This window comes from Aristolochia californica, unplaced genomic scaffold, assembly GCF_029961685.1.
Source record: "Aristolochia californica isolate CCGP_79_NKW_82.1479 unplaced genomic scaffold, dmAriCali1.0.hap1 SCAF_13, whole genome shotgun sequence".
Taxonomy (NCBI): Eukaryota; Viridiplantae; Streptophyta; class Magnoliopsida; order Piperales; family Aristolochiaceae; genus Aristolochia; species Aristolochia californica.
In genome coordinates this window covers 23,002,134-23,026,316 of record NW_027181804.1, presented here as the reverse complement: position 1 = coordinate 23,026,316, position 24,183 = coordinate 23,002,134, and the positions used below count along the sequence as shown (strand labels likewise).

At 35.2% G+C, this 24,183-nt stretch overlaps 1 protein-coding gene across 1 annotated transcript; it reads right to left on the bottom strand.

Annotated features, from left to right (window-relative positions):
• Nucleotides 1–6,408: 6,408 nt before the first annotated feature.
• Nucleotides 6,409–11,799, bottom strand: LOC137948853 (uncharacterized). The gene is made up of 10 exons (XM_068795037.1): nt 11,541–11,799; nt 11,279–11,447; nt 11,041–11,139; nt 10,757–10,858; nt 10,456–10,538; nt 10,259–10,375; nt 9,220–9,322; nt 7,184–7,742; nt 6,809–6,990; nt 6,409–6,675 (listed from the first exon to the last, which is right to left on the bottom strand). The coding sequence occupies exons 1-10, from the start codon at nt 11,663–11,665 to the stop codon at nt 6,544–6,546; spliced, it is 1,671 nt and encodes a 556-aa protein (XP_068651138.1). The 5' UTR covers nt 11,666–11,799; the 3' UTR covers nt 6,409–6,543.
• Between the last annotated feature and the right edge of the window lie 12,384 nt (nt 11,800–24,183).

Below are 24,183 nucleotides of genomic sequence, written 5' to 3'. Positions count from 1 at the left end.
TGCGGTCTTGATTTGGCTATGCAAATTCTTTTGCGTAAACCTTTGGTTTTTGTCTCTTGTAGGATATGTTATGGTCCCGGATCTGACACATGGATTCGTACGAAAGTAGAAAAGAAAGACGAAGATCAAACCAAAGGGAAGCTTGAAAACCCTAGAACTCGTCAAGGAGAGCTCCAAGCCTGTTTAACCTAAAATCAATGTTTGTTTTTCTCATTACTCTTACCCCTTAAATAGGGTTCACCTTAAAGGGTTTAAGATAAAATATTAAAAAAATACCCCTATAAATGAAATATTCCAAAACTACCCATGTGGCCTAAAACTGAAATAAATAAAGTAAATTAAAGAAAAATTATTAAAATAATAATGTTAATGCGTGCATAACATTACACCCCTGGAAGAAACAGCTTGTCCTCAAGCTTGAAAGTAGGGTTTGTATGCCGACGTCTCCACCTATTCCCAAGTAGCCTCTGCGGTAGCAAAGTCCGCCTTCTGGACGCCCAAAACTAGAGCCTTCCCCCTATTAATAATATTTCTTTTACGGTCGAATGTAGGGATGCATGTCGAACGTCACTACATCTCCCCAAGCAGCATCTCTGCCCTCCCTCAATCCTGGACTGGTGTGAAACAGCCCCTCATAGAAGCCCCCCCATTGGCAAGGTTGCACTGCCTACACTTTGCCAGCATGGCAGCAACAACATCATGACTAGCCCCCTGGGATTGAGAAAACTCGGCAGCACTAACCCCCTCCAATTGCTGCACCTTGAAACACTTAGAGGTCTGAAACCATCACGGTCAACAGGATCACTCGGCATATCCTTGTGAAATTCACACGCAGTCGCAACAGTACTGGTTAAGGCTCTGACTAATTCTGTGTAATGAAGTCCAATTCCTAGGACACGAGCAACTCCAAGGTTGGGACCTAGATCAGGTGCAATTGGTACTGCAAATAGTTGGCTTGAGATCATTGGCATATGTTTTCCACTTCCCGTATTGTTTATCCCATAATAGAGAGCATCAACATAAGCAATTCAAGCATATTCATGCAAATAAGACATCAATAGGCGTGCACAAATTTCAGTGAGAACCTCGGCTTCTGTAAAGTAATGTGAATGGGGCTAGTTAAAATCTCTCTTGATGTAAGCCTGCAAGAGTTTCCCTTTATGTAATGCACCCAGATTGGCGCTAGCTGCGAGTAAACCCATTATAGTAAATTGATCCAGAATTGATGGTATGGGCATCACTGGTTTGTAGGCAGCAGTAAAAACCGTGGATGATATGCATGGCCAGCAACCAGTCCAGCCAGTATAATCCTCCATCACTTTGGTGGTTGCTGCAGGGTACCCACCCTAGCCAAGTAGGTCAACCACGCAAGCTACATGATCTTCCTCTCCCTTGAGTCCATAGTTGTCAAGCGCAAGCCCAGTTGTAATTGTGCTAAGCATTCCCAAAACTGCCACAGAAAGTCCATATATGGCAGCAAGACTGAAACCCACGTAGATGGATACTACACTGGCAAAAATTGGACTTATGACAAACTTGTAGCCCAGTGTGAGGCTACCTAGGACATTTGTGGTTGGCTGTTGCTGCTACACCTCATCCCAATCTTGTATTGTTGATAAAGCTTAGCTCTACAACTTCTCCTTTCGTAGTTCTTCCACCATCAGTTCCAATGTCTAGATTGAGGTTGAATGGCCAACAATAAGTGGCACTAGGATAGGGCCCCATGGATCCACAACAACTCTCCACTTTTTAACAAATGTAGTGTTGATTATGTTCACACAAGCATCATTGTAGTTGGCCAAGCCAACAGTGGCACAGAGCAGAGTCAAGAGATTTGTTTCTAGTGTAATATGAATAGGAGCCTCCAAAACCAATTGATGTTACCATATGCTGGCCCATATTGGTAGCCAACCGTCCTGCCCTTTGCCAAATTTCCTCCTAAGGCAACACTAATGCCATCCCAATTGCCTATCTCTCTTCCGATCGTATTCACATCCGGCAGAGCCGGTGGAGTGTGCTGGCCTGGACCATCCCCAACAGTAATAACAGGAAGACCTACCAGTGATGCAGCTCTTCTGGCAACACCACTGTCAAAGTGCCTCATGATAATTATATCCGCATATCCTTCGACATTTCGTATGGTCTCTTCAAGTGTTTCTCCTTTTGTTGTTTTAGAAAATTCCCGTGCATTTTCTATTTTCTAAACTTCTCCACCCAACCTTTCCATGGCCAACTCAAAGGACAATCTAGTCCTAGTTGAAGTCTCATAAAAGAGAGTGGCCATGAGATAACCCCTCAAAATTTGACAGTTGAAAGAATTTTTCTCTATCTTTTCCATTGTCCACGCCACTTCAAATATTGCATTGTCTCCATTCTTTTCAGAACCAAGAAATGACAAATATGACTTACTATCCCGGGAATCCCCTATAACAGCAGGGCCCTGTTATGATAGCATATATACCAACAATCTTATTAATATATCTGTTAGTGACGTCAACACCTGATTTCACCTCAATAATAGAACAAACCGGCAAACTTTCGCCATTTTCCACGTCATCTTTGCATTCTAACTCAACACAAAGATTTCCAAATTCAACCTCTGATTCCAAGCTATCACTACAGACGAATTGCTTTTGTTTTCACCAAAATGAAGACTAACTTCACCTTCTGTTTGACATCTTGCTGAAGCGAAGTTGCACTGTTTTGCCCACTTTTACCAAATTCAATTTCAGGTTCTACTGCATGTTTAACATCTTCAACAGAACTAGACTTTATTTCCTCAATCTCAACTGAGTCACTTCTAATAGAAGAATCATGCAACACTAATTCACCTTTCTCAGCATACTCATCCATAGTTTCAGCATGAATAGCATAATCATTCCGCACAAATGCATCCTTATCAGTAGATACAACACTAATGCATACTTCTGCATTCTCAAAGTTAACAAAGCCAAAATATTTTGAATTTCCATCTCCTTCTCTCATCACTACAAACAAGGGAAACAAAAAATAAGTTCCTCAACAGCTAGAGGAGCATCTGCTACCTTCTCAAATTTAACTTGCTTATCATGCAGGATCATCCCATTAAGCACAAATAGATACGGGACATGCACAACATTAACATTCTGTGCGTGATTTGTCACAATTGCTTCACCAGGAACCCCACAATGAATGGAACTCAAAAAATTAAGCCCCACCTTGTCAATTTGACAACGAACAAACCCATAGGTAATGTGCGTGTCAACAGAACAACAAAGCCACCAGAATGTTTTTTTCAGAAGTCCCCAAAAAATTATTTCTATGGATCCCGGCATCCTTAGAAAAATTTCATCTCAAAATGCATACACCCAAGCCGGAATTCCATCAATTGGGCACTGTTTCTCTGCTTCATGAAACAGACAACCTCCGTCCCCAATTTTCGAGCAACGTTGTTGCTGTTCAGCCCCTTTGAGCCACATCAACGCCATGAAAGACTCGTTTTGACCTAAAAAGTGAGGGTGTTTCCGAAGCTTACCCCCAATTGCGTTGAAGATGGTTCCCCCCTGGACTGCCGAGAGCGAGATTGTGACTGAGAGTGAGAATCCGGAAGCCAAAGCCCATCGGATTTGTTTCCGTCGATGCCTTCTCTTTTTCGGTGACGAATAGCAGCCCTTTGTGGCCTCGCTGCTTGTATATTTTTCGAGATAGTGGAGGGACGACCGAACTGATTCGCCGAGACAGAGTCGGACGGGATTTTTCCTTCTGCTATTCTGGAAGACATTCTGTTGGTTGTGAGGAGTGATTTTGTCAACATACCCCTCCGATTTTCCCAAATCTTGGTCCCCGCTGTTCGGCTTTGGATTTCCCTGCGCGAAAATATTGATATTTTCTGAAGCATAGCCTTTCTGCCTGTCCAGATTTGAGGTCGCACCCAAATCTTACTTAGGGACTTCGGCTGGTAAACAGGACAAAATTTTTAATTTTTCTAGCCAGTGGCATGTTTTCCCGTCCGAGACAGGGTTTGCTGCCTTTCCTTCTGTGCATACATCTTGCTCAGAGATTTTAAGTCGTATGACCTTTTATGCAGCATCGAGTGGCTCCCTTGTAGAACGTTCAATGGAAGATTCATACCATGCGCGTATTTCTCGCATTTGTTGGCGTATGCTTTCCGATGAACGAATATCTCATGCATAACACTCCATTCTTTTTTTAATAGAAAATAACCCATTGTGTTCCCGCTCTGACACCAGTTGTTATGGTCCCAGATCTGATATAGGGATTCGTAGGGAAGTAGAAAAGAAAGACGAAGATCAAGCCAAAGGGAAGCTTGAAAACCCTAGAACTCGTCAAGGAGAGCTCCAAGCCTGTTTAACCTAAAATCAATGTTTGTCTTTCTCATTACTCTTACCCCTTAAATAGGGTTCACCCTTACAGGGTTTAAGATAAAATATTACAAAAATACCCTTATAAATTCCAAAAATACCCTTGTGGCCTAAAACTGAAATTAATAAATTAAATTAAAGAAAAACTATTAAAATAATAATGTTATTGCATGCATAACCAAATATGCATCTAAAATGCTAAATTTTCAATTCGTTGGAGCAACTAAGTGTTGCTATCATCAAAGTATAGATGGGAGACAACACTCAATTAGCAACACCTCAACCTCAAATCCACCCCACCCCCCCTCTCTGTTGATGATGATAAAACCTAATGTGAAAAAACTAAAAGATTTTACAATCCAATAGTTGGAGTTTAAAATTTCTAAGCCTTTTGAAATTAGCTATCTCTACATTTACCATTTTGGACATTCAATTTTAGTTTTTTAATGCAAACTTGATTTTTCTCTCCCCCTTTCCCATAAGCAAAAAGATAAGGCAAATAGATCACAACTTTGAAAGATCATAACAAAATAAAATTTTAAAAGTTAAGTATACAAGAATTAAAAAGAATAATGAATGCAAATAAAGAAAATCATTCACACACCACAAATTAACACCAAATTTTTTTTATGAATGTTCCCCTATTGGTATTTACTGCTCAAGAACCCGTGCTTGGAGTTTTATATGTAAAAGAGTTCGGCTCTCCTTCAAGCCATGTGTATACTTAAATACACGATTAAAAGTAATCTCCTTGAGATTGAGTTAGATTCTAGCTTTAGCAAGCTTTTCTATCTAGATTCAAAGTTCAAGATGAACCTATCAAATAAAATCATAAGATCACAACAAAATGAAAAGCTTACACCCTTTTGAGGATAAGGGAGATAGTCTTCTACTTTAAAAGATCCAAGCCTCGAACTTTGATACACACTTCGAAAGATTTGAAGCTTGTCTCCGTTGAATGCAAGGAGTTGATTTGAGAAGAATGGCATATCCAAAATTAACTCAATCAAGAATCAATTCTTTGAATTGAATCAAATTTCTAATAAATGATCATTAACTTCTCAAGTGAACATTTGGTGGGATATTTTACCCAAGTCCAAATAAGCCATTTTTTGCGCATTTACAAAAACTGACCTAAAAATCATAGATCATTGTAAAGTTATTGATCGAGAAATCATGTGTCACGACTATATTTTTTGTTAGAAATGACTTATAGATTGAGAGTCAACACTTTACATATATAGAATCTTAAGAATTTCTAAATAACATGAATTTTATCCATCAGTTCTTCATTCATTTTCTCGTGGGTGCTTCTTCAAGATGAAGACACATGATTGAAGTTTGCGGTCTTGATTTGCTTATGCTAGTTTTTGTCCATAAATCTTTGGTTTTTGTCTCTTGAAGGATATGCATCTAAAATATTAAATTTTCAATTTGTTAGAGCAACTTAAATTTTGCTATCAAAATACAGATGGGAAACAATACTTAGTTAACAAGACCTAATGTGTAAAAACTAAAAGAGTCATTAGTTAATAATTTTTTTCTATTTTCCAGAAATTCAACATCAAACGACCATTGACAGTGTTGGAGAAGGCAAAGGGTGTGCACATAGTAAGATAAGATACATTGCTATTGCACTATCCTTTGATGGAGGACTAGGGAAGGCAAAGCCTGGTTCACCATTGGTCATAGGCCCCAATTTTGAAATGTCTGAAAGAGAAGTGTATATACGATAAAAGGTAAGAGAAAATAAAATTTGAAATCAAGGGAACAAGAGAAATTTATCATTTCCAATTGGTTAACCAGGATTTCTAAGAAGGCGCGCTGGGTTAGACTCAAGCTCAGCCAATTGACCAGCTCAGTGTTTAAAGAATCCGGGTTGTGAGCTTAAGTTGGTAAACCCTGGTTTACCCACTTTAGAGTGCAAGCAAGGGATGTAAACCTTCTGTAATTACAAGGACCCCTGTCATTTAATTAAATTTAGTTTTGGCGCACATACACTTGGCACAAAGGCGATATGAAACACAATTATGACTTTAGGCTTTATTTGGTGTTCTTTCTTTTAACATACTCCTATTTTCATTTTTGTGGAGTAGTTGTCTTTTCACATTTAAAATTTAAAGAAAATTGACATAATCACTTGGATATATTACACTTGGACATTATCACTTGGAACCATGATTTAAACATTCAATGCTTTCGAAGTTTCCTTCTTAACAAAATAGTGTTCTATTTGCAAGCAACCTTTGGAACGGTTTTCTTTAATGCCATACTTACATCTTTTGGGAAGCACTGAGATAGAGCCGTCGCCATCCTGCAGACACAAAATGTTGTGAATGACAAGAAGAATACAGCTTTTAATGTTTATTGTTTAGTTAATAAAGTAACAAATTCTGCTGAAACCATGAATTCAAGAAGGCTAATAATGAACGAATAAAACGACCCACCAAACACTGGTTTGCAGATCTCAGAACTTTGATTTTCCCACCTCGCCCGTCTGCCCCAACAGCTATAAGATCTCCACTTGATCCTGACGAAGACATTTTGTTCTGGCCAAGCTTGCACCACTTTCCCAAGTATCTATTAGCACCTGCTGGGCCCATGAGGGAAGGAGAAAAACAATTCTCACCTACAGACCATAAATGGGCAAGAAGAAACAGAGAAACATGTCACCGAGTTGTAACTGAACTCGTAAATCAAGAGCACATAAGTAAGACTTTTCATGGGAAAGGAAGAAATGATCTACCTAAAGAGGTCACATATACTGTTCAAGCCATTTGATTCAAATTAAGCTATCTTATAATAGTCTAAAAAATATTCACCTGGCTCAGTGACAGGTTCATGATTTTCCATCTTAATTCGAAGAAGAGATCTCTTCTCCACAGTTGAAGCTTGAGAACTAAGTTTAATCATGTCCTCAACAGTATCCTCTATTTTTTTTGCCCCAGAAATTTCAGTAGAGATGGCAGAACTCACACATCCACAATGACTTCTGCCTCTAAGCACAAAGGGTTCTGCAGATACTTCAGAGTGGATGGCTACCACAGAAACAGATGAAGGCTGACCTGAACTTTGGACAGGTTTGGTTATACCCACATCAACCAAATCAGTATCAGCATCTTCATCAAGATCAATTATGATATTCTTCTGCTTAATGGCTTTGGCATGCAATTCTATCTGGCCTTCAGCTGTATACTTTGTTAATTTGGAACTAATTATGCAAGGTTTCATCTGAGCAATTTCTTCAGACTGCATTGTGGGATGTACAGGTTCCTTTGCTAGATCAACTTCCATCTTGATAGTTTTCTTGTACATATTTGTAGCCCTCAAGGCATTATTGTCTTTTTCTTCAAGAGCCTTTTCCAGTTCTTGCAGCCTCATCTGGTAAAATTCAGAAAACAATTTTTTAATCATGCAACACAGAATAGCATAGAGGAGTTCGAACAGAAACATAACACCAAAAGATAGAAAATAATGATCATGCTGGCTCAGAATACCGCTTGACCTCAACATAGTTGCCAGGTCTGTCAATAAACTAACACATATCATTCATTTTCTTTTTTCCCCCTCAAATCTAGTGCTTCCTGATCTAAAGAACTTCAAAAGATACCTTTGAACAATTTTTGAAAAACAAGAAACCTCTAGTTTCTTGGTCAATATGGCTCTCTTCAAGTTTGTCCAACAAAGTTATAGAAGTGCAAGAGAAGACAAATTAAATAAATTATCAAGATCTAATTTTGAAAATATCATAATGTTTTATTTTATCTGTGACAACCTTTACCAAGTCCGAACGATTGTCGACCACCAGATCCGCTGGTCTGCTATATTCACCCCAGCCCACAAGCACAAATCCTCGGCGCGGAATATAATCCCAAAGTACCCCAAAGACTCAAATATAGTACATCAAGAAGGTGGTAAGACCCTTGCTGAGTTCCCATCTTCCACCAAGTCAAGCAACTTATGAAATTTGCAATCTACTTTTCCAAATGTTTTTTTTTTTTTGGGTAAAAGAAATCATTGCAAGGCTCTTCTGACTCCCCAACTCTTGTCTCATGATTAAGTGTCGTTGGAAGACAAATCCTCCATGGAGGCGAGGCTTCTCCACATCTTTGAGAAAATTCTTGACATTTAACAGCAGCATAACATCTAGTCGAGGATCCACCACTCAGCCAACATGGCAGCTGCCTTCATTGCCAAGGAGGGAATCCATCAAACTCAAATTAGCATTATAAACGTCTATCACTGCAAATGTTCCTAGTATTGTTGGTTTAATACCTCCATAATAATTTCGTTCCTGCTTAGTCTGTAGTGGCATCTGTACCTTTCCCCTCTTGATAACATTCTCTCCCGCTAAAAAATAAATAAATGAGAAGCCTCTGACACTATTTTCACAAACAGATTACCAATCCAACAGTGTGGACAAATGCTTGAATTGATTCCCTCTCCCTTTTTTAAACAGTTCTTTTTAAATTGACTCTCCGCTGGCCAAGACAGAACACTGATATCTCTGCTAGGCTAATGTTGTAATGGGCTAAAACTCTAAAATGAGGAATTATTGTACCTTGGTTAGAAGAAAAAGTTAGTATCTTTGTGGGCATCTATGCCCAACTCATAGGGCCTAAATACATTCTTCTTATTATTTTTTCAATTTATATATGTGTTCAACCAAAACTTTACAATCTCTTTTTCTTTATCAAAATAATCTCATAGAAGTTATTTAAGTTTTATTTTATGGTACAATTTTCTGGTAACAATATGATCAAACAGACAGCAAAATTACAACCCACATTTCAAGCTATTGAGCTGCATGTGCCTACTGTCAAGTGTTTTAAATGAAATTACATCTCAAAGAACTTACTTTCAGTTTCTTTATCTTTTCTCCAGCCTTATCAAGCTTTTTCCAAGAAAGAGTCTCCCCCCTTCCAAGCTGGTTGCACTGAGCCATCAATTCTTTATACTTCCTTTTGAAAGATACAAATTAAAGTAAGCCAAAAAAAAAAAAAAAACAATATGAGGTGAGATAGCAAACTGGACAAGCAAATAAAGCAAGTAAATTTTTCTATAAGTAAGACCAACAAAGTTGACCGACGCATTGCAATATCAACATAGAGCCATATTAAAGAGGGGCTTTACTTGTAAATCCCAGAATTTTAAAAATATTCTCTCCACCATGGAGGAAGGGAGAAACTATGTTACATGTTCAGATTTCAGTTGTAGTAATTGAATTTTTAGCAACAATAAAATTTCATGTGTGACAAACCAACAAATATACTGCTATTAAACTTACAAGAAAAATAAATCCTTCCAATACTAAAATATAATACCAATAGTAGTAACCTCTAGTAGGGACAATAGAAAATATTTAAAATTTTGAGGAACCATGGACTAAAAATCCAGTATTTCTGGATGTTTCAGTTAAAGCTTTTCAGACTACACCCTTCATGGGTTCTCCTCTCCACAAATTTGTGACACATTCTCACCATATTTTCCATTTGCTAAAGAAAATTATTAAAACTGCTAATGAGATCTATAGGTTAGGAATAACTATAAGTGGAGAACAAGCAAAATCATGTGACAGAAAAGCTGATGGGGTTGCATGCTTTCTGCTTTACCACCATCAATACAAAAGAACTGCATTTTTTTTAATGAAAGAACTGCATCCCTTTAAAGAAAGAAGACCCAAAATTTGACTTTTGAGTCCTATTTCATTGGTGTTTAAACTTTTCTGTGCATTAACCATACCTCAGCACTCATCTAGAGAATTAGCATTGTAGAAACTACTGGAAGAGTAGGTAGTTCACATTGAAAATTGTAAAACGATTCTGTAACACTAATCAGCCACAATATATGATCTTATCCCACAACTAATCATTCATTAAGACAAATTAAACACCCACTGGTTACGAAGGACAAGTGACTTCCTGAGAATGGCTGCTATCTCATCCTTGTCAGACCCACCACCAAGAAATGCAAGTTTTGAAATTTGCTGATCATCCAAGTTCACATCAGATACCCTGATTCCTTAGCTAGAGTTAGTAGCATAAGTAAAAAGTAATTTGGTAACTCACTAGACTATATACTAAGATCGTCTTACAGTTTGAATGTGGCAAGCTCTTTGCTCAAAGCTAGGCATCTCTCCTGAAGATGAGACTTCTCACTGAATAACTTATTAAATTCCTGCATATATGAAAGGATTATAGAGAAATACAGAAGGTTGGAGATGACAAAAGAAAACACATTAAAAATATCTTCCAGGAATTCCAAACTCGGGCTATTAATGACAAGCTGTTCAATATCAACAAACAGCCTTGAGATCTAGTTACACTTGCACAAAGGTCTATAAAGCATTGAAACAAAAGTTATAAAAAAAATAGTTTAAATTATGGCAAATTTACCGCGGTTTTCAATTGAAGTATTTGCTCAATGCTTGTTTTCTCCAATTGAGCATGTTCCTTCAATTCCTCCTCTCTCTTGATATGTTGTTTGGTGATAGACAGCTGCAGACATAGACTCAGCCTCCAAATTATTAATTTTTATGATAAATCATATTATCATTAAAGAGCTCTTTTGCCCGTTTCAACAGGAAGAATGAAACGTGAAAACCTCCCACGAAAAAAAATAGCCATAAAGACATAATAGATAGATATCGAACAGTTGAACCAACAGCGCAATCAGGTACCTCCTCATTCAATTCCTTCAAGTGCAGTTGTTGCCGCTCAAAAACAGAGTTCATCCCAGATATTTTCCCCTCCAATTTCTTCACCTCTTCTCGAAGTTCCTAAAGTAACAGTGGAAAAGAAAAGAAAACAGCCATCAGCGGCAAAAGAGGCAAAAAGTGGTTCAGACTCGCATAGAATAAAAGTAAGCAACGGAATACCACATAACAAAATGCCAAAGGGGAAAGGCGTTGGACTTGCCTCGGCGTCAACATTGGAATCGGAGGGTCTCTGAGACCTAACGGACTGTGATGCCTCGTTGATGGACTGAAAATAAAGCCGATTGACGCTTTTGTTTGAGCAAGTCTGCTTGCACACCGGGCAGCTGCTCTTCTTCCCGGATGGGCAGTAATCGAACCACTGCTGGAGGCTGAGAACGGAGAGCAAGACACATATTAGATGAGACACGAAATGATTAAAGAGAAAAAACTTAACGATCAGGACTCGAGAGCAGGTAAACGACCAGAGCTCGTGAAAGACGTGACCGCAAATGGTGATGGCCTGGAGGTCCTCATGTATGGGCTTGAGGTCTTCGTAGCAGATTGAACAGATGGTCTGGGTGAAGGCGTCGTCGCCGGCCTTTCTCATACTCTCTTCCGGTAGCAGACGAAAACGTGCAAGTGAACGATGACCGAGAACAATAGCAATTTACATGCCATGTAGCTTCATTTGGATAGGCGGGAGCTCAAATTTGGCGGAGTGCTCGACGCGGGAGGTTTCGACGTTTCTTTTCGAGGCCAGCGGGTTTGTAACTGTGTGCCCATCACCGGTTCGTGCAACCTGAAGCCTCAAAACCGTCCCTGGGCCCCTTACTTTCATCAAAATTTCCCTGACAGTAAACGGGAAAGGGCATGAATTACAGAATTAGAGGTTGTAGCTTTGTAACTGGCGACCCATGGATGGAATTCGTGAGTAAAATTGCTTTAAGATTAAATTTTAATTCTCACTCAATACTAATTTTAGAATTAGCATAATTAGGATTCGTTTTAATATTTTCTCAATAGTCTAACTCTAAGATCCAAAATTTTATAAGTTCGAAAAGAAAATTTATTAATATAAAATTATTATTATTATGAAATTATTAAGTTAATAACTATAATTATTATTTTTAATCATGAAAAAGGCATATTGTTTTATAATAAATAGATAACTATTATTTTAAAAAAATGAAAAATGCATATTGTCTTATAATAAATATATAATAATTATTTTTAATAATGGACGATGCATATTGTTTATGATAACTATAATCATTTAATTATATCATTTAAAGTTAAGTTAACAATACATTTCACTTTTATTTAAATTAACTTAATTTAATCTAATAATTATAATTATAACATATTAGTCTAATTATTAAAAATCATTGATTAAATTATTATATTGATATTATATTTAGTAATATTGTAACTTTTAAGTTATATTAATTTAATAAGTATTTTAAATAATAATAATAATAATAATAATAAATGCATTATTATTTTAAGAAAAAATAATAATTAAGAATTTTCTGAAATATTTTTAATTATTTAAATTTTTAAAAGGAGTAATTTAAATATATTTACTTTAACAATATTGAGGGCAAAATATATTTCACTTATTTAAAATTAAGACATTAATTTAAATAAAGATAATTATGAAATAATTCAAGTATATTAGTTTAACAATATTGAGGGAAAAATATATTTCACTTATTTAAATAAAGACACTAATTTAAATTAAGATCTATATAATTTCCATTAATAGTTTGAATAAATGATTAAATATAACATATTATTCAATTTTAATTTTAATAAGTATAAATTGTAAGTATGCAAGCTATCAGAATTTGAGCATCACTATGAATGAAATAGTAAACCTAAAAAATATAAACTTAAAGAAAAAAATAAAAAAGAGAAAACCTACCAAATTGAAAGAAAATGGAGAAAGGGTTTCAGCTCTATAGAAAGGGATGTCAGAGAGATCATAAATGATTAGAAGAGATAAATAAGCTTAGGTGGCATTAATGTAAATATTCGATGATGTTTTGGGAGTAGCTCTCTCTGCATTTACCATTCTAAATATTCAATTTTAGTTTTTAAATGCAAACTTGAGTTTTCTCTCCCCCTTTGTCTCATAAACAAAAGGATAAAGTAAATAGATCGCAACTTTGAAATATCACAACTTTAAAAGATCACAACAAAATGAAAATTTAAAAGTTAGATATGCAAGAATTAAAAAGAATAATGAATACAAGTAAAGAAAATTATTCACAAGCCACAATTGAACACCGAATTTTTGTTATCGATGTTCCCCTAATGGTATTTATTGCTCAAGAACCCGTGCTTGGAATTTTATAACAAAGAGATTTCGACTCCCCTTCAAGCCACGCGTATACTCAAATACATAATTAAAAGCAATCTCCCCTGAGAGTGAGTTACATTCTAGCTCTAGCAAGTGTTTATATATAGATTCAAAGTTCTAGATGTACCTATCAAATCAAAAGATCATAACAAAATAAAAAGCTTACACCCTTTTTAGCATTAGGGAGATCATCTTTTCCTTCGAAAAATCCCAACCTCCAACTTTGATGCACATTTTGAAAAGATTTGAAGCCTCACTAAGGTGAATGCAAGTAGTTGATTTGAGAGGAATGACCCATATGCATAAATTGTCTTTTCTTTGGGAATTAACTCTCTCTGCATTTGTGCATTACCATTTTAGATGTTCAATTTTAGTTTTTAAATGCAAACCTGAGTTTTCTCTCCCCCTTTTTTCTCATAAGCAAAAAGATAAGAGAAATAGATCACAACTTTGAAATATCACAACTTCGAATGATCACAACAAAATGAAAATTTAAAAGTGAGGTATGCAAGAATTAGAAAGAATAATGAATGCAACTAAAGCAAATTATTTACACACAACAAATGAACACGAAATTTTTGTTATTGATGTTCCCCTATTGGTGGTATTCACTACTAAAGAACTCGTGCTTGGAATTTTATAAGAAAGATATTTTGGCTCTGCTTCAAGCCACGCGGATACTCAAATAAATGATTAAAAGCAATGTCCTCTGAGATTGAGTTATATTCTAGCTCTAGCATGCTTTTCTATCTAGATTTAAAGTTTTAGTTAAACCTATCAAATATAATCAATAGATCACAACAAAATGAGTAGCTAGCACCCTTTTGAGGATCAGGGAGACAATCTTCTCCCTTGAAAGATCCAAACCTCCAATTTTGATGCACAGTTTGAAATGATTTGGAGTTTGACTCATTTGCAAAAAAAATGTCTTTTCTTTCTCAAAAAATGAACTTAATAAAGAATTTTAAGAAGAAATTTTTTGAATTGAGTAGGATTGCTAATAAATGCTCATTAACTTCTCCAATGAACGTTTGGTGGGATATTTACCTAAGCCAAACAAGTCATTTTTTGCCCATTTACAAAAAGCTGAGTTGACAATCATAGATCATTGTAAAGTGATTAATTGATCAATCATGTGAAACGACTATATTTGTTTCAAAAAATAACTTATGGATTGAGAGTCAACACTCAGTTAACAATCCCCTGCCCGTCCCTTTTTTGATGATTGCAAAACCTAATATGTAAAAAATAAAAGACTTCACAATCATAAGGATGGAGTTTAAAATTTCAAAGACTTTTGGAATAAGCTCTCTCTCTATTTCTGCATTACCATTTTAGATGTTCGATTTTAGTTTTTAAATGCAAAGTTGATTTTTCACTCTCCCTTTTACTCAAAACCAAAAAGTGTGAAATTATGGAGCCTAATCAACTCCTTATGTTGAGTCAGTAAGCAGATCAACCTTGTATTGCAGGCAGTTTGGGTATTTCACTCTTGTATTGTGGTTGCCCTAGTTTTCTCTTTATATTTAGGGCACAACTATTAGGGTTTATCATTAGAGAAGGATCTTGAGTTGCGACCAGAGAGAGGTTAGAGAAAAATGCCTGTAAGTGTGCGATTTCTCTTGTAAACTATTTTATTTTCATAGTGAATTACTGCAGTAGCAGAGTACAGGACGTAGTCTCACCTTGAGGTGAACCTTATAAATCTTGTGTTTTTTCGTGCTTGTTTTTCCTTTCTTCCGCATTTGTTATTATTGCTCTCGTTAGTTTGGAATTAGGGCATCTAATTCCTAACAAGTAGTATCAAAGCTTTGGTTCGTGAATGAGAGCAATTGCTAGCAGAGAAGGAACAAATTACGGTCTATGAAAATACTTGTTAGGAACAAATTTTATGTTTAGGCAATTTTTTCTTAAACAAATTACTTTCTTCAAATATACGGCCTTGTTTGTGCATTTTTTTTTTGGAAACATTGAAAAAATATATCTAGTAAAAATACTTATCTTGGGGCCCATTAGTGTCTCATGCTTCCTGAAATACTTTTGTAGTTGAAAATTATTACAAGGAAATTTTGTGGTAAGACAATTTTTGTTGAAACAAATTACTTTCTACAACTATTAGGCCTTGTTAGTGCATTTATTTAGAAAATGTTGGAAAAGTATTTCAATTAAAAATATGCCTCCTGGACAATTATTGATTCATATTTCTTGGAAACACTTTTCAAGCTAAAAATTCTTACCAGGAAAATTTTAGTTAGGCATTTTTTGCTGAAACTAACTACTTTGTAAAACTATACGGTCTTGTTAGTGCATTTTTTTAGGAAACATTGAAAAGTATTTCTAGTAAAATTATGTCTTCAGGGACCATTATTGCCTCATGTTTCCTCGAAACACTTTTCTAGTTGAAAATTCTTACCAGAAAATTTTTGTGGTAGGGTAATTTTTACTTAAACTAATTACTTTCTACAACATTATGGCCTTGTTAGTGCATTTTTTAAGGAAACATTGAGAAAATATTTCTAGTAAAAACACCTATCCAATGACCATTAGTGCATCATGTTTCCTCGAAACACTTTTCTACCAGAAAAATTTTACTTGGAAATATTTGTAGTAAGGCATTTTTTTCTAAAACAAATTACTTTCTAACACAATACGCCCTTGTTAGTGCATTTTTTAGGGAACATTGGAGAATAATTTCTAGTAAAAATATGCCTCGAGGAACCATTAGATTTCTAGAATGACATTTTCTAGTTGAAAATTCTTACTAGGAAAATTTTATGGTAAGACAATTTTTGTTGAAAAAAAATTACTTTCTACAATTATTAGCCCTTGTTAGTGCATTTTTTCCAGGAAAAATTGAAAATGTATTTTTAGTAAAAATACATCTCTAGGGGCCATTAGTGCCATATGTTTCCAGGAAACAATTTTCTAGACAAAAATTCTTACTAGGAAATTTTTTTTGGTAAGGCAATTTTTACTGAAACAAATTATTTTCTACAACTAAAAGCCCTTGTTAGAGCCTTTTTTATAGGAAATTCATCTCTGGGGACCATTAGTGCGTCATGCTTCCTGAAATACTTTTCTAGCTAAAAATTCTTACCATAAAAATTATGTGGTAAGGCAATTTTTGCTGAAACAAATTACTTCGTAACACAATAAGGCTCTGTTAGTGCATTTTTTAAGGGAATGTTGGGAAAACATTTCTAGTAAAAATATGGCTTGAGGGATCATTAGTGCTTCATGTTTCCAAGAAAAAAATTTCTAGCTAAAAATTCTTAACAAGAAATTTTTTTGGTCAGACAATGTTTTTGAAACAAATTACTTTCTACAACTATAAGGCCTTGTTTGCATTTTTTCAAGAAAGGTTGGAAAAAGTATCTAGTAAAAATACTTCTCCAAGGATAGTTAGTGCTTCATTTTTCCTGGAAACACTTTTCTAGTTGAAAATTCTTACCATGAAATTTTTTGGGTAAGGCAATTTTTCCTCTAACAAATTACTTTCTACAACTATACGACCAGATTAGTGCATTTTTTTCAGGAAAATTGAAAAAAATATTTCTAGTAAAATATGTCTCTTGGGACCATTAGTGCATCACGTTTCCTGGAAACACTATTCTAGCTGAAAATTCTAACCTGGAATATATGTGGTAAGTCAATTTTTGCTGAAACAAATTGTTTTCTACAAAAATATGGGTTTGTTTGTGTATTTTTAGGAAACATTGGAAAAATATTTTTAGTAAAAGGACATCTCCAGGGACCATTTGTGCTTCATATTTCCTAGAAACTCTTTTATAGCTGAAAATTCTTATTAGAAAAATTTTGTGGTCAGACATTTTTTTGCAAAAACAAATTACTTTCTACAACAATAGGGTTTTGATAGTGTATTTTTTTCAGGAAATGTTGGAAAAATAGTTTTTTGTAAAAACACATCTCCATTGACTATCAGTGCCACATGTTTCCCGAAAAATAAATTTCTAGCTAAAAATCCTCATCTGTATAATTTTGTGGTAAAACGATTTTTTCTGCAACAAATTACTTTCTATTACTATAAGACCTTGTTAGTGCCTTTTTTTTCTTGAAACGTTGGAAAATTATATCTCATAAAAATATGTCTCTAGGGACCATTAGTGCCTTATGTTTCTTGGAAACACTTTTCAAGTCCATGTAAATTTTATGGTAAGGCAATTTTTGTGAAACAAATTACTTTCTACAATTATACGGCCTTGTTAGTGCATTTTTTAGGAAAACATTGAAAAAAAATTCTATTAAAAATACATCTCAAGGGACCAATAGTGCCTTATGTTTGCAGGAAACACTTTTATAGCTAAAAATTCTTACCAAGAAAATTTTGTGGTAAGGCAATTTTTGCTGAAACAAATTAATTTCTACAACTATAAGGCCTTGTTAGTGCATTTTTTCTAGAAATGTTGAAAAAATATTTCTAGTAAAAATATGTCTCTAGGGACCATTAGTGCCTCATGTTTTCTGAAACACTTTTCTAACAAAAAATTCTTACTAAGAATATTTTGTGGTAAATTTTTTTTTGCTACAACACATTACTTTGTAACACAATAAGGCTTGATTAGTTTAGTTTTTTCAGGGAATGTTGGAAAATAAATTCAAGAAAAAGTTCGTCTCAAGGGACCCTTACTGCTTCATGTTTTCTTGGAAACACTTTTATAGCTGAAATTTTTTATTAGGAAAATATTGTGGTACGACATTTTTTGTTGAAAAAAATTACTTTCTATAACTATAAGACCTTTTAGTGCATTTTTTCAGTAAGCATTTGAAAAGTATTTCTAGTAAAAATACATTATTACAATGTGGGACCCACCATGGTGCACGAGCTGGTGGGACCCACCATGAGCACATGGGATACCAAGAAGAGTCCTCACCCAAGCTAGCATGAGTTAAAAAGATCAAGTGGGACCCACAAAGATTCCACGAGCTGGTAATCTTATCAATATAAGCTGGAATATCATGTGGGACCCACAATGATAAGGCCACGAGCTGGCCTCCTCCCTTATATTCACGTTATTGAAGAAGAGTTCTAGTTCAACTCATATTAGACTTTTAGTAGATTGTGTTATCTTTTCATGATGGACTTATCTTAGAGAGTTAGAGTTGAAATGTAATTAGGAGATAGAAAGGTTCATTGTATAAGGACATTGTCACTTCCTCTACTATAAATAGAAGTGTTGTAATTCAGAATTAGTCAAGTTACACATCTCCTTCTTGAGTAAATTTCTCTCTTTGTTTGGCGCACATCTCTCTTTTCTTTTTTTCTTCTTTCTACTCGAGAGCTCTTCTTCCCCTTTCTTCTTTTTTCTTTCTCCTTTCTCTTGCTCAGAATATTGGAAAAGGGATCCTAAATTCAACATACATCTCCAGGGACAATTAGTGCCTCATGTTTCCTGGAAACTTTTTCCTGAGACCATTAGTGCCTCATGTTTCTAGAAACACTTTTCTAGCTTAAAATTCTATCCATGAAAATTTTATGGTTAGACAATTTTTGCTGAAAAAATTTATTTTTTAACACAGTAAGACCTTGTTAGTGCAATTTTTTGTGGGAATGTTGGAAAATAATTTCTAGTAAAATATGTCTTGAGGGACCATTAGCGCTAAAATTCTTACCACAAAAATTTTGTGGTAATACAATTTTTGTTGAAACAATTTAGTTTCTACAATTATAAGGCCTTGTTAGTGAATTTTAAGGAACTGTTGGAAAAGTATTTGTATTAAAAATATGTCTCTAGGGACAATTAGTGCATCATGTTTCTGGGAAACACTTTTATACCTCAAAATTCTTACCGTGAAAATTTTATGGTAAGACAATTTTTGTTGAAACAAATTACTTTCTACAACTATTCGCTAATGTTTGTGCATTTTTTTAGGAAACATTGAAATGTTTTTTCCAGTAAAAATAGGTCTCTAGGGACCATTAGTGCCTCATGTTTCTTAGAACCATTTTTCTAGCTAAACATTTTTATTAAGAAAATTTGTAGCTAAACCATTTTTTTGTTGAAACAAATTACTTTCAACAACAATAGGGCCTATTTATTTTTATTTTTTTTCAGGAAACGTTGTTAGCTGAAAATTCTTACCTGGATAATTTTGTGGTTTGGCAATTTTTGCAGCAACTTATTACATTTTACAACTATAAGACCTTGTTGGTGCCTTTTGTCAGGAACCATTGGAAAAGTATTTCTCATACAAATACTTCTTTAGAGACCATTAGTGCCTCATGTATCCTTGAAAGACTTTTTTAGCAGAATATTCTTACCTGGAAAATTTTGTGGTAAGACATATTTTATTGAAACAAATTACTTTCTACAACTATAAGGCCTTGTTTGTGCATTTTTTCAGGAATATTTGGAAAATAATTTCTAGTAAAAATATGTCTGCAGGTACCAATAGTGCCTCATGTTTTCTAGAAACATTTTTCAAGCTGAAAATTCTTACTAGTAAAATTTTGTGGTAAGGTAATTTTCGATGAAAAAAAATTACTTTCTACATCTATAAGGTTTTGTCATATCATTTTTTCAGGGAACGTTGGAAAAAATTTTTGAGTAAAAATGCTTCTCTAAGGACTATTAGTGCCGCATGTTTCCTGGAACAACTTTTCTAGCTGAAAATTCTTACCATTCATGGTTAGGCAATTTTTGTAGAAACAAATTACTTTCTACAATTATACGGCCTTGTTTGTGCATTTTTTCTTGTAACGTTGAAAAAGTATTTCTCATAAAAATATGTTTCCTAGGACCATTAGTGCCATATGTTTCCTGAAACACTTTTCTAGCTGAAATCTCTTATTAAGAAAATTTTGTGGTAAGACATTTTTTTCTGAAACAAATTAGTTTCTAACAAAATAAGGCCTTATTAGTGCATTTTTTTCCGTGAACGTTGGACAAATATTTCAAGTAAAAATAAATCTTTAGGGACAATTAGTGCCTCATGATTCCTGGAAAGACTTTTCTAGCTAAAAATTCTTACCTGAAAAATTATGTGGTAAGGCATTTTTTGTTTAAACAAATTACTCTCTACATCTATAAGGCCTTGTTAGTGCATTTTTTGGGGAAAACGTTGGAAAAGTATTTCTAGTGAAAATACGTTTCCAGGAACAATTAGTGTCTCATGTTTCCTAGAAGCAATTTTCTAGCTGAAAATTCTTGCCATGAAATTTTACGGTAAGACAATTTTTGCTAAAAATTATTACCTTCTACAAGTATAAGGCCTCGTTAGTACTTTTTATAAAATAATTGGTAGTAAAAACAAGTCTACAAGTACCATTAGTGCCTCATGTTTCTTGGAAACACTTTTTGAGCTAAAAGTTCCTACATGTTGTTGAATTCAGGACCTCATGATTGAAACCTCGAGCAAGATGAGAGAGGCAGAAGAAAAAGAGTAGAGAGAGAGAGAGAGAGAGAGAGAGAGAACTCTGTTAGAAAAGAGAGAAAAAGACTTTAGGCTCGAGAGAGATTCTTTCACAAGTTTAGAAGTGGAGAGTTTGATTGAACCCTTCAACCAAGACCCCTATTTATACTATGTCCATTACATATTTAGGGAAATTTCATAGATAAGTTGGGATCCCTAATATCCCTAATTAAATCAATCATGATTATCCAAATCTACATAAATCAAAGGAAGATAAATCAATTACATTAATCAAGGAAGATTGCCAAATCTTCCAACTCATGCGATAAGGATTTCAGCTCATGTGATGACTCATCATGCCACCTCACATGGTGACTCATCATGCCAGCTTGTGTGGTCATGGTAGGTCCCACCTTGTAACACTCCCCCTTGAGTTGGGGGTGAGAAAACATCGTATATGCCCAGCTTGCTATGGACAAGACCTTATGAGTGACTGGTTTGGTGAGAATGTCTGCAACTTGCCCTTTTGAGGAGATATGTTTGAGAGATAATATGTTGGCTTGGAATTTCTCTTGTATGAAATGGTAGTCTACCTCAATGTGCTTTGTTCTCTCATGGAAGACCAGATTTGAGGTGATATGTATTGCAGTTTGATTATCGCAATGTAGATCCATAGGGGCTTCTTTATAGAATCCCAATTTACTGAGAAGGGATCTGATCCATAGAAGCTCACTAATTGTGTGTGTCATGGCCCTGTATTCTGCTTATGCACTAGACCTTGCAAATACATTCTACTTCTTGTTTCTCCATGTTACCAAGTTTCCTCCAACCATTGTACAACATCCCGAAGTAGATTTTTTATCATCTAGGGATCCAATCCAGTTTGCATCTGAGAACCCTTCTATGTTGAAGTGACCATGGTTCTTATAGAGAAACCCTCTTGCAGGAGCTCCTTTCAAATATCGCAATATTCTTACTAGTGCTTGCCGGTCAGTAAGTTATGGTTTGTGCATGTTTTGACTCACAACACGTACTGCATATGATATATTCGACCTTGTTACTTAGAGATAAATGAGTTTCCCGACAAGTTTTTGATATTTTCAGGTTTCCACATCTTCTCCAATGCCTGCAGATAATTTTGTATTGGAATCCATAGGGGTTTCTGCAGGTCTACACTCCATCATTCTTGTCTCTTCCAGTAGATAAAGGAAATACTTCCTTTGAGATAGTATAATCTCATGTTTGAACCATAGTACTTATATACCTAGAAAATATTTAAGTAGTCCAAGTTATTTTGTCTTGAATTATTCACATATTTTTTCCTTCGTTTCCTAAATGCCCTCGGGATCACAGTCGGTTAAGACAATATCATCAACATATACAGCTAAAATCAATTTTCCTTTAGGTGTGTCTTTAAGAAACATGAGATGATCTACAAAACATCTGTAAAATCTGTTGAATTTATGGAAAAGAGAAATACTTCATTGAGTTCGTTGATTTATTATAATCAGAGTACTTGAACCTCTATCTATAATAGAGGAAGGTAGTAGAGTCCAATTACAATAAAACAACCATTGTCCTAATTACAACCAAACTCTAACACTTAAGGATAAGTCTTAGCATAATTAAATAACTCAATATAAATAAAAGACAAACATAACTCAAACTAGAACTCTTCTAGGACGTGACCATAAGATAAAGATGTCAACTCATGGATATCTTTGTGAGTCCTTCTTGATCTAACAACTAGCTTGTGATTATCTTTGTGAGTCCTTCTTTATCTTCCAACTTATGTGATAAGAATGCTAGCTCACGGTAATCATGGTGGGTCCTACTTCTTATGTGCTTGGGCCCATCTTACAATACTCTTAGATATGTGAGACTTCCTTGGTGTGTGGACTTGGGCCCTATCTTCCAACAAACCCGTATGAGTACTTGGCTAAATTTATCAAACCATGCAAGAGGAGACTCTTTCAGACCTTAAAGGGATTTCTTCAATCGACATACTGACTCTCCCTCAACGACAAATCCAGGTGGATGTTGCATTTAAATTTCTTCATTTATACCCCTATTGAGAAAAATATTTTTCACATCAAGCTAATAGACTGTCCAGGAAAAATTAGCAGCAAGAGATAATAAAATACATACCGAGTTCATTTTGGCTATCAGAGAGAATGTTTCCTCATAATCGATCCCATAACACTGCGTATAGCTTTTGGCAATGAGGCAAGGCTTAAAGCGAGCAACTGACCCATCCAAATTATTTTATAACTGTAAAGACCCACTTACAATCAACAAGTTTATTTATTTATTTATTTTTTATGGTAGAGGAACTAGAACCCATGTCTGATTCTCATAGAGTACCTGCATTTCTTTGTCCTTTGCCACCTTCTACCCTGGATGTTTTAGAGCCTCCTGATAGGACTATGGGACTGAGATAGAGGAGATAGATGCAAGAAATTGACAACAAGAAGAGGATAAACGATGAGACACAAAATTGGATATGGGGTGAGAAGTAGTGGGCCTAGTGCAAGTTTTGGGTTCTTTTCTTAAGGCAATGGGTCAAGTATCATATTGTGGTCCAAAAGGAACAGGAGAAGATGTACTTATCTCAATGGGATCTGTAAACTCTGCAGGTGTGGTGTCAACTAGCGTTTCAAGGGGTTGAACAATTTTTGTAGCATGGGGCACAACCAGTCGAGGAGAGGTTGGTATAGAAGAGATACCTGAAGGAGCATTGTTAGAGTAGTATGAAGAGTCTTCAAAAAAAGTTACATGCCTGAACACAGGTAACCTTTAGAGAGTGGGATTGTAGCAAATATAACCTTTTTGCGTGTGAGAGTATCCTAAGAAGATACACTTGACAATTTTTGGATCAAGTTTACTATGTTGTGAGGAGGTAATATGAACAAAGCATGTACAACCGAAAACTTTCAAGAGAAGTAAAAAAGGATCACCATGTGGAAACAATAAGGAATATGGGAATTTATGACCGAGAGTAGAAGATGGTAGCCTATTTATTAGAAAACATGCAGTAAGGATGACATGTGGCCAATAAAAGTATGGGACTTTCATGGTATACAATAAGTTGTGAGCTACCTCAAGAAGGTGATGGTTCTTCTATTCTGCTACATCATTCTGTTGGGGGGGGGGGGGGGGGGGGGGGGTATGCTTGTGATGTTTGATGGATAATGCCATTCTTTTGACAAAAATAGTCAAGATCTCTGGAAGTATATTATTTGGCATTATCAGACCTAAGTAGTTTGATTTTCTTACCAAATTGAGTGACAACTATAGCATGAAAGGATTTAAATATAGATGGTATTTTAGATCACTCTTTAAAAAGAAATAGCCATGTAGTATGAGTAAACTCATCAATAAAGGTAATAAAG

Bases quoted from the DNA above. Each gene is read 5' to 3' on its own strand.
- LOC137948853 (XM_068795037.1), bottom strand. From the start codon at position 11,665: ATGAGAAAGGCCGGCGACGACGCCTTCACCCAGACCATCTGTTCAATC. The intron at 11,140-11,278 runs GCAAGTCCAACG...CTGTTACTTTAG, and splicing joins ATTCCAATGTTGACGCCGAG to GAACTTCGAGAAGAGGTGAA. The intron at 7,743-9,219 runs GTAAGTTCTTTG...GAATTTTACCAG, and splicing joins AAAAGATAAAGAAACTGAAA to ATGAGGCTGCAAGAACTGGA.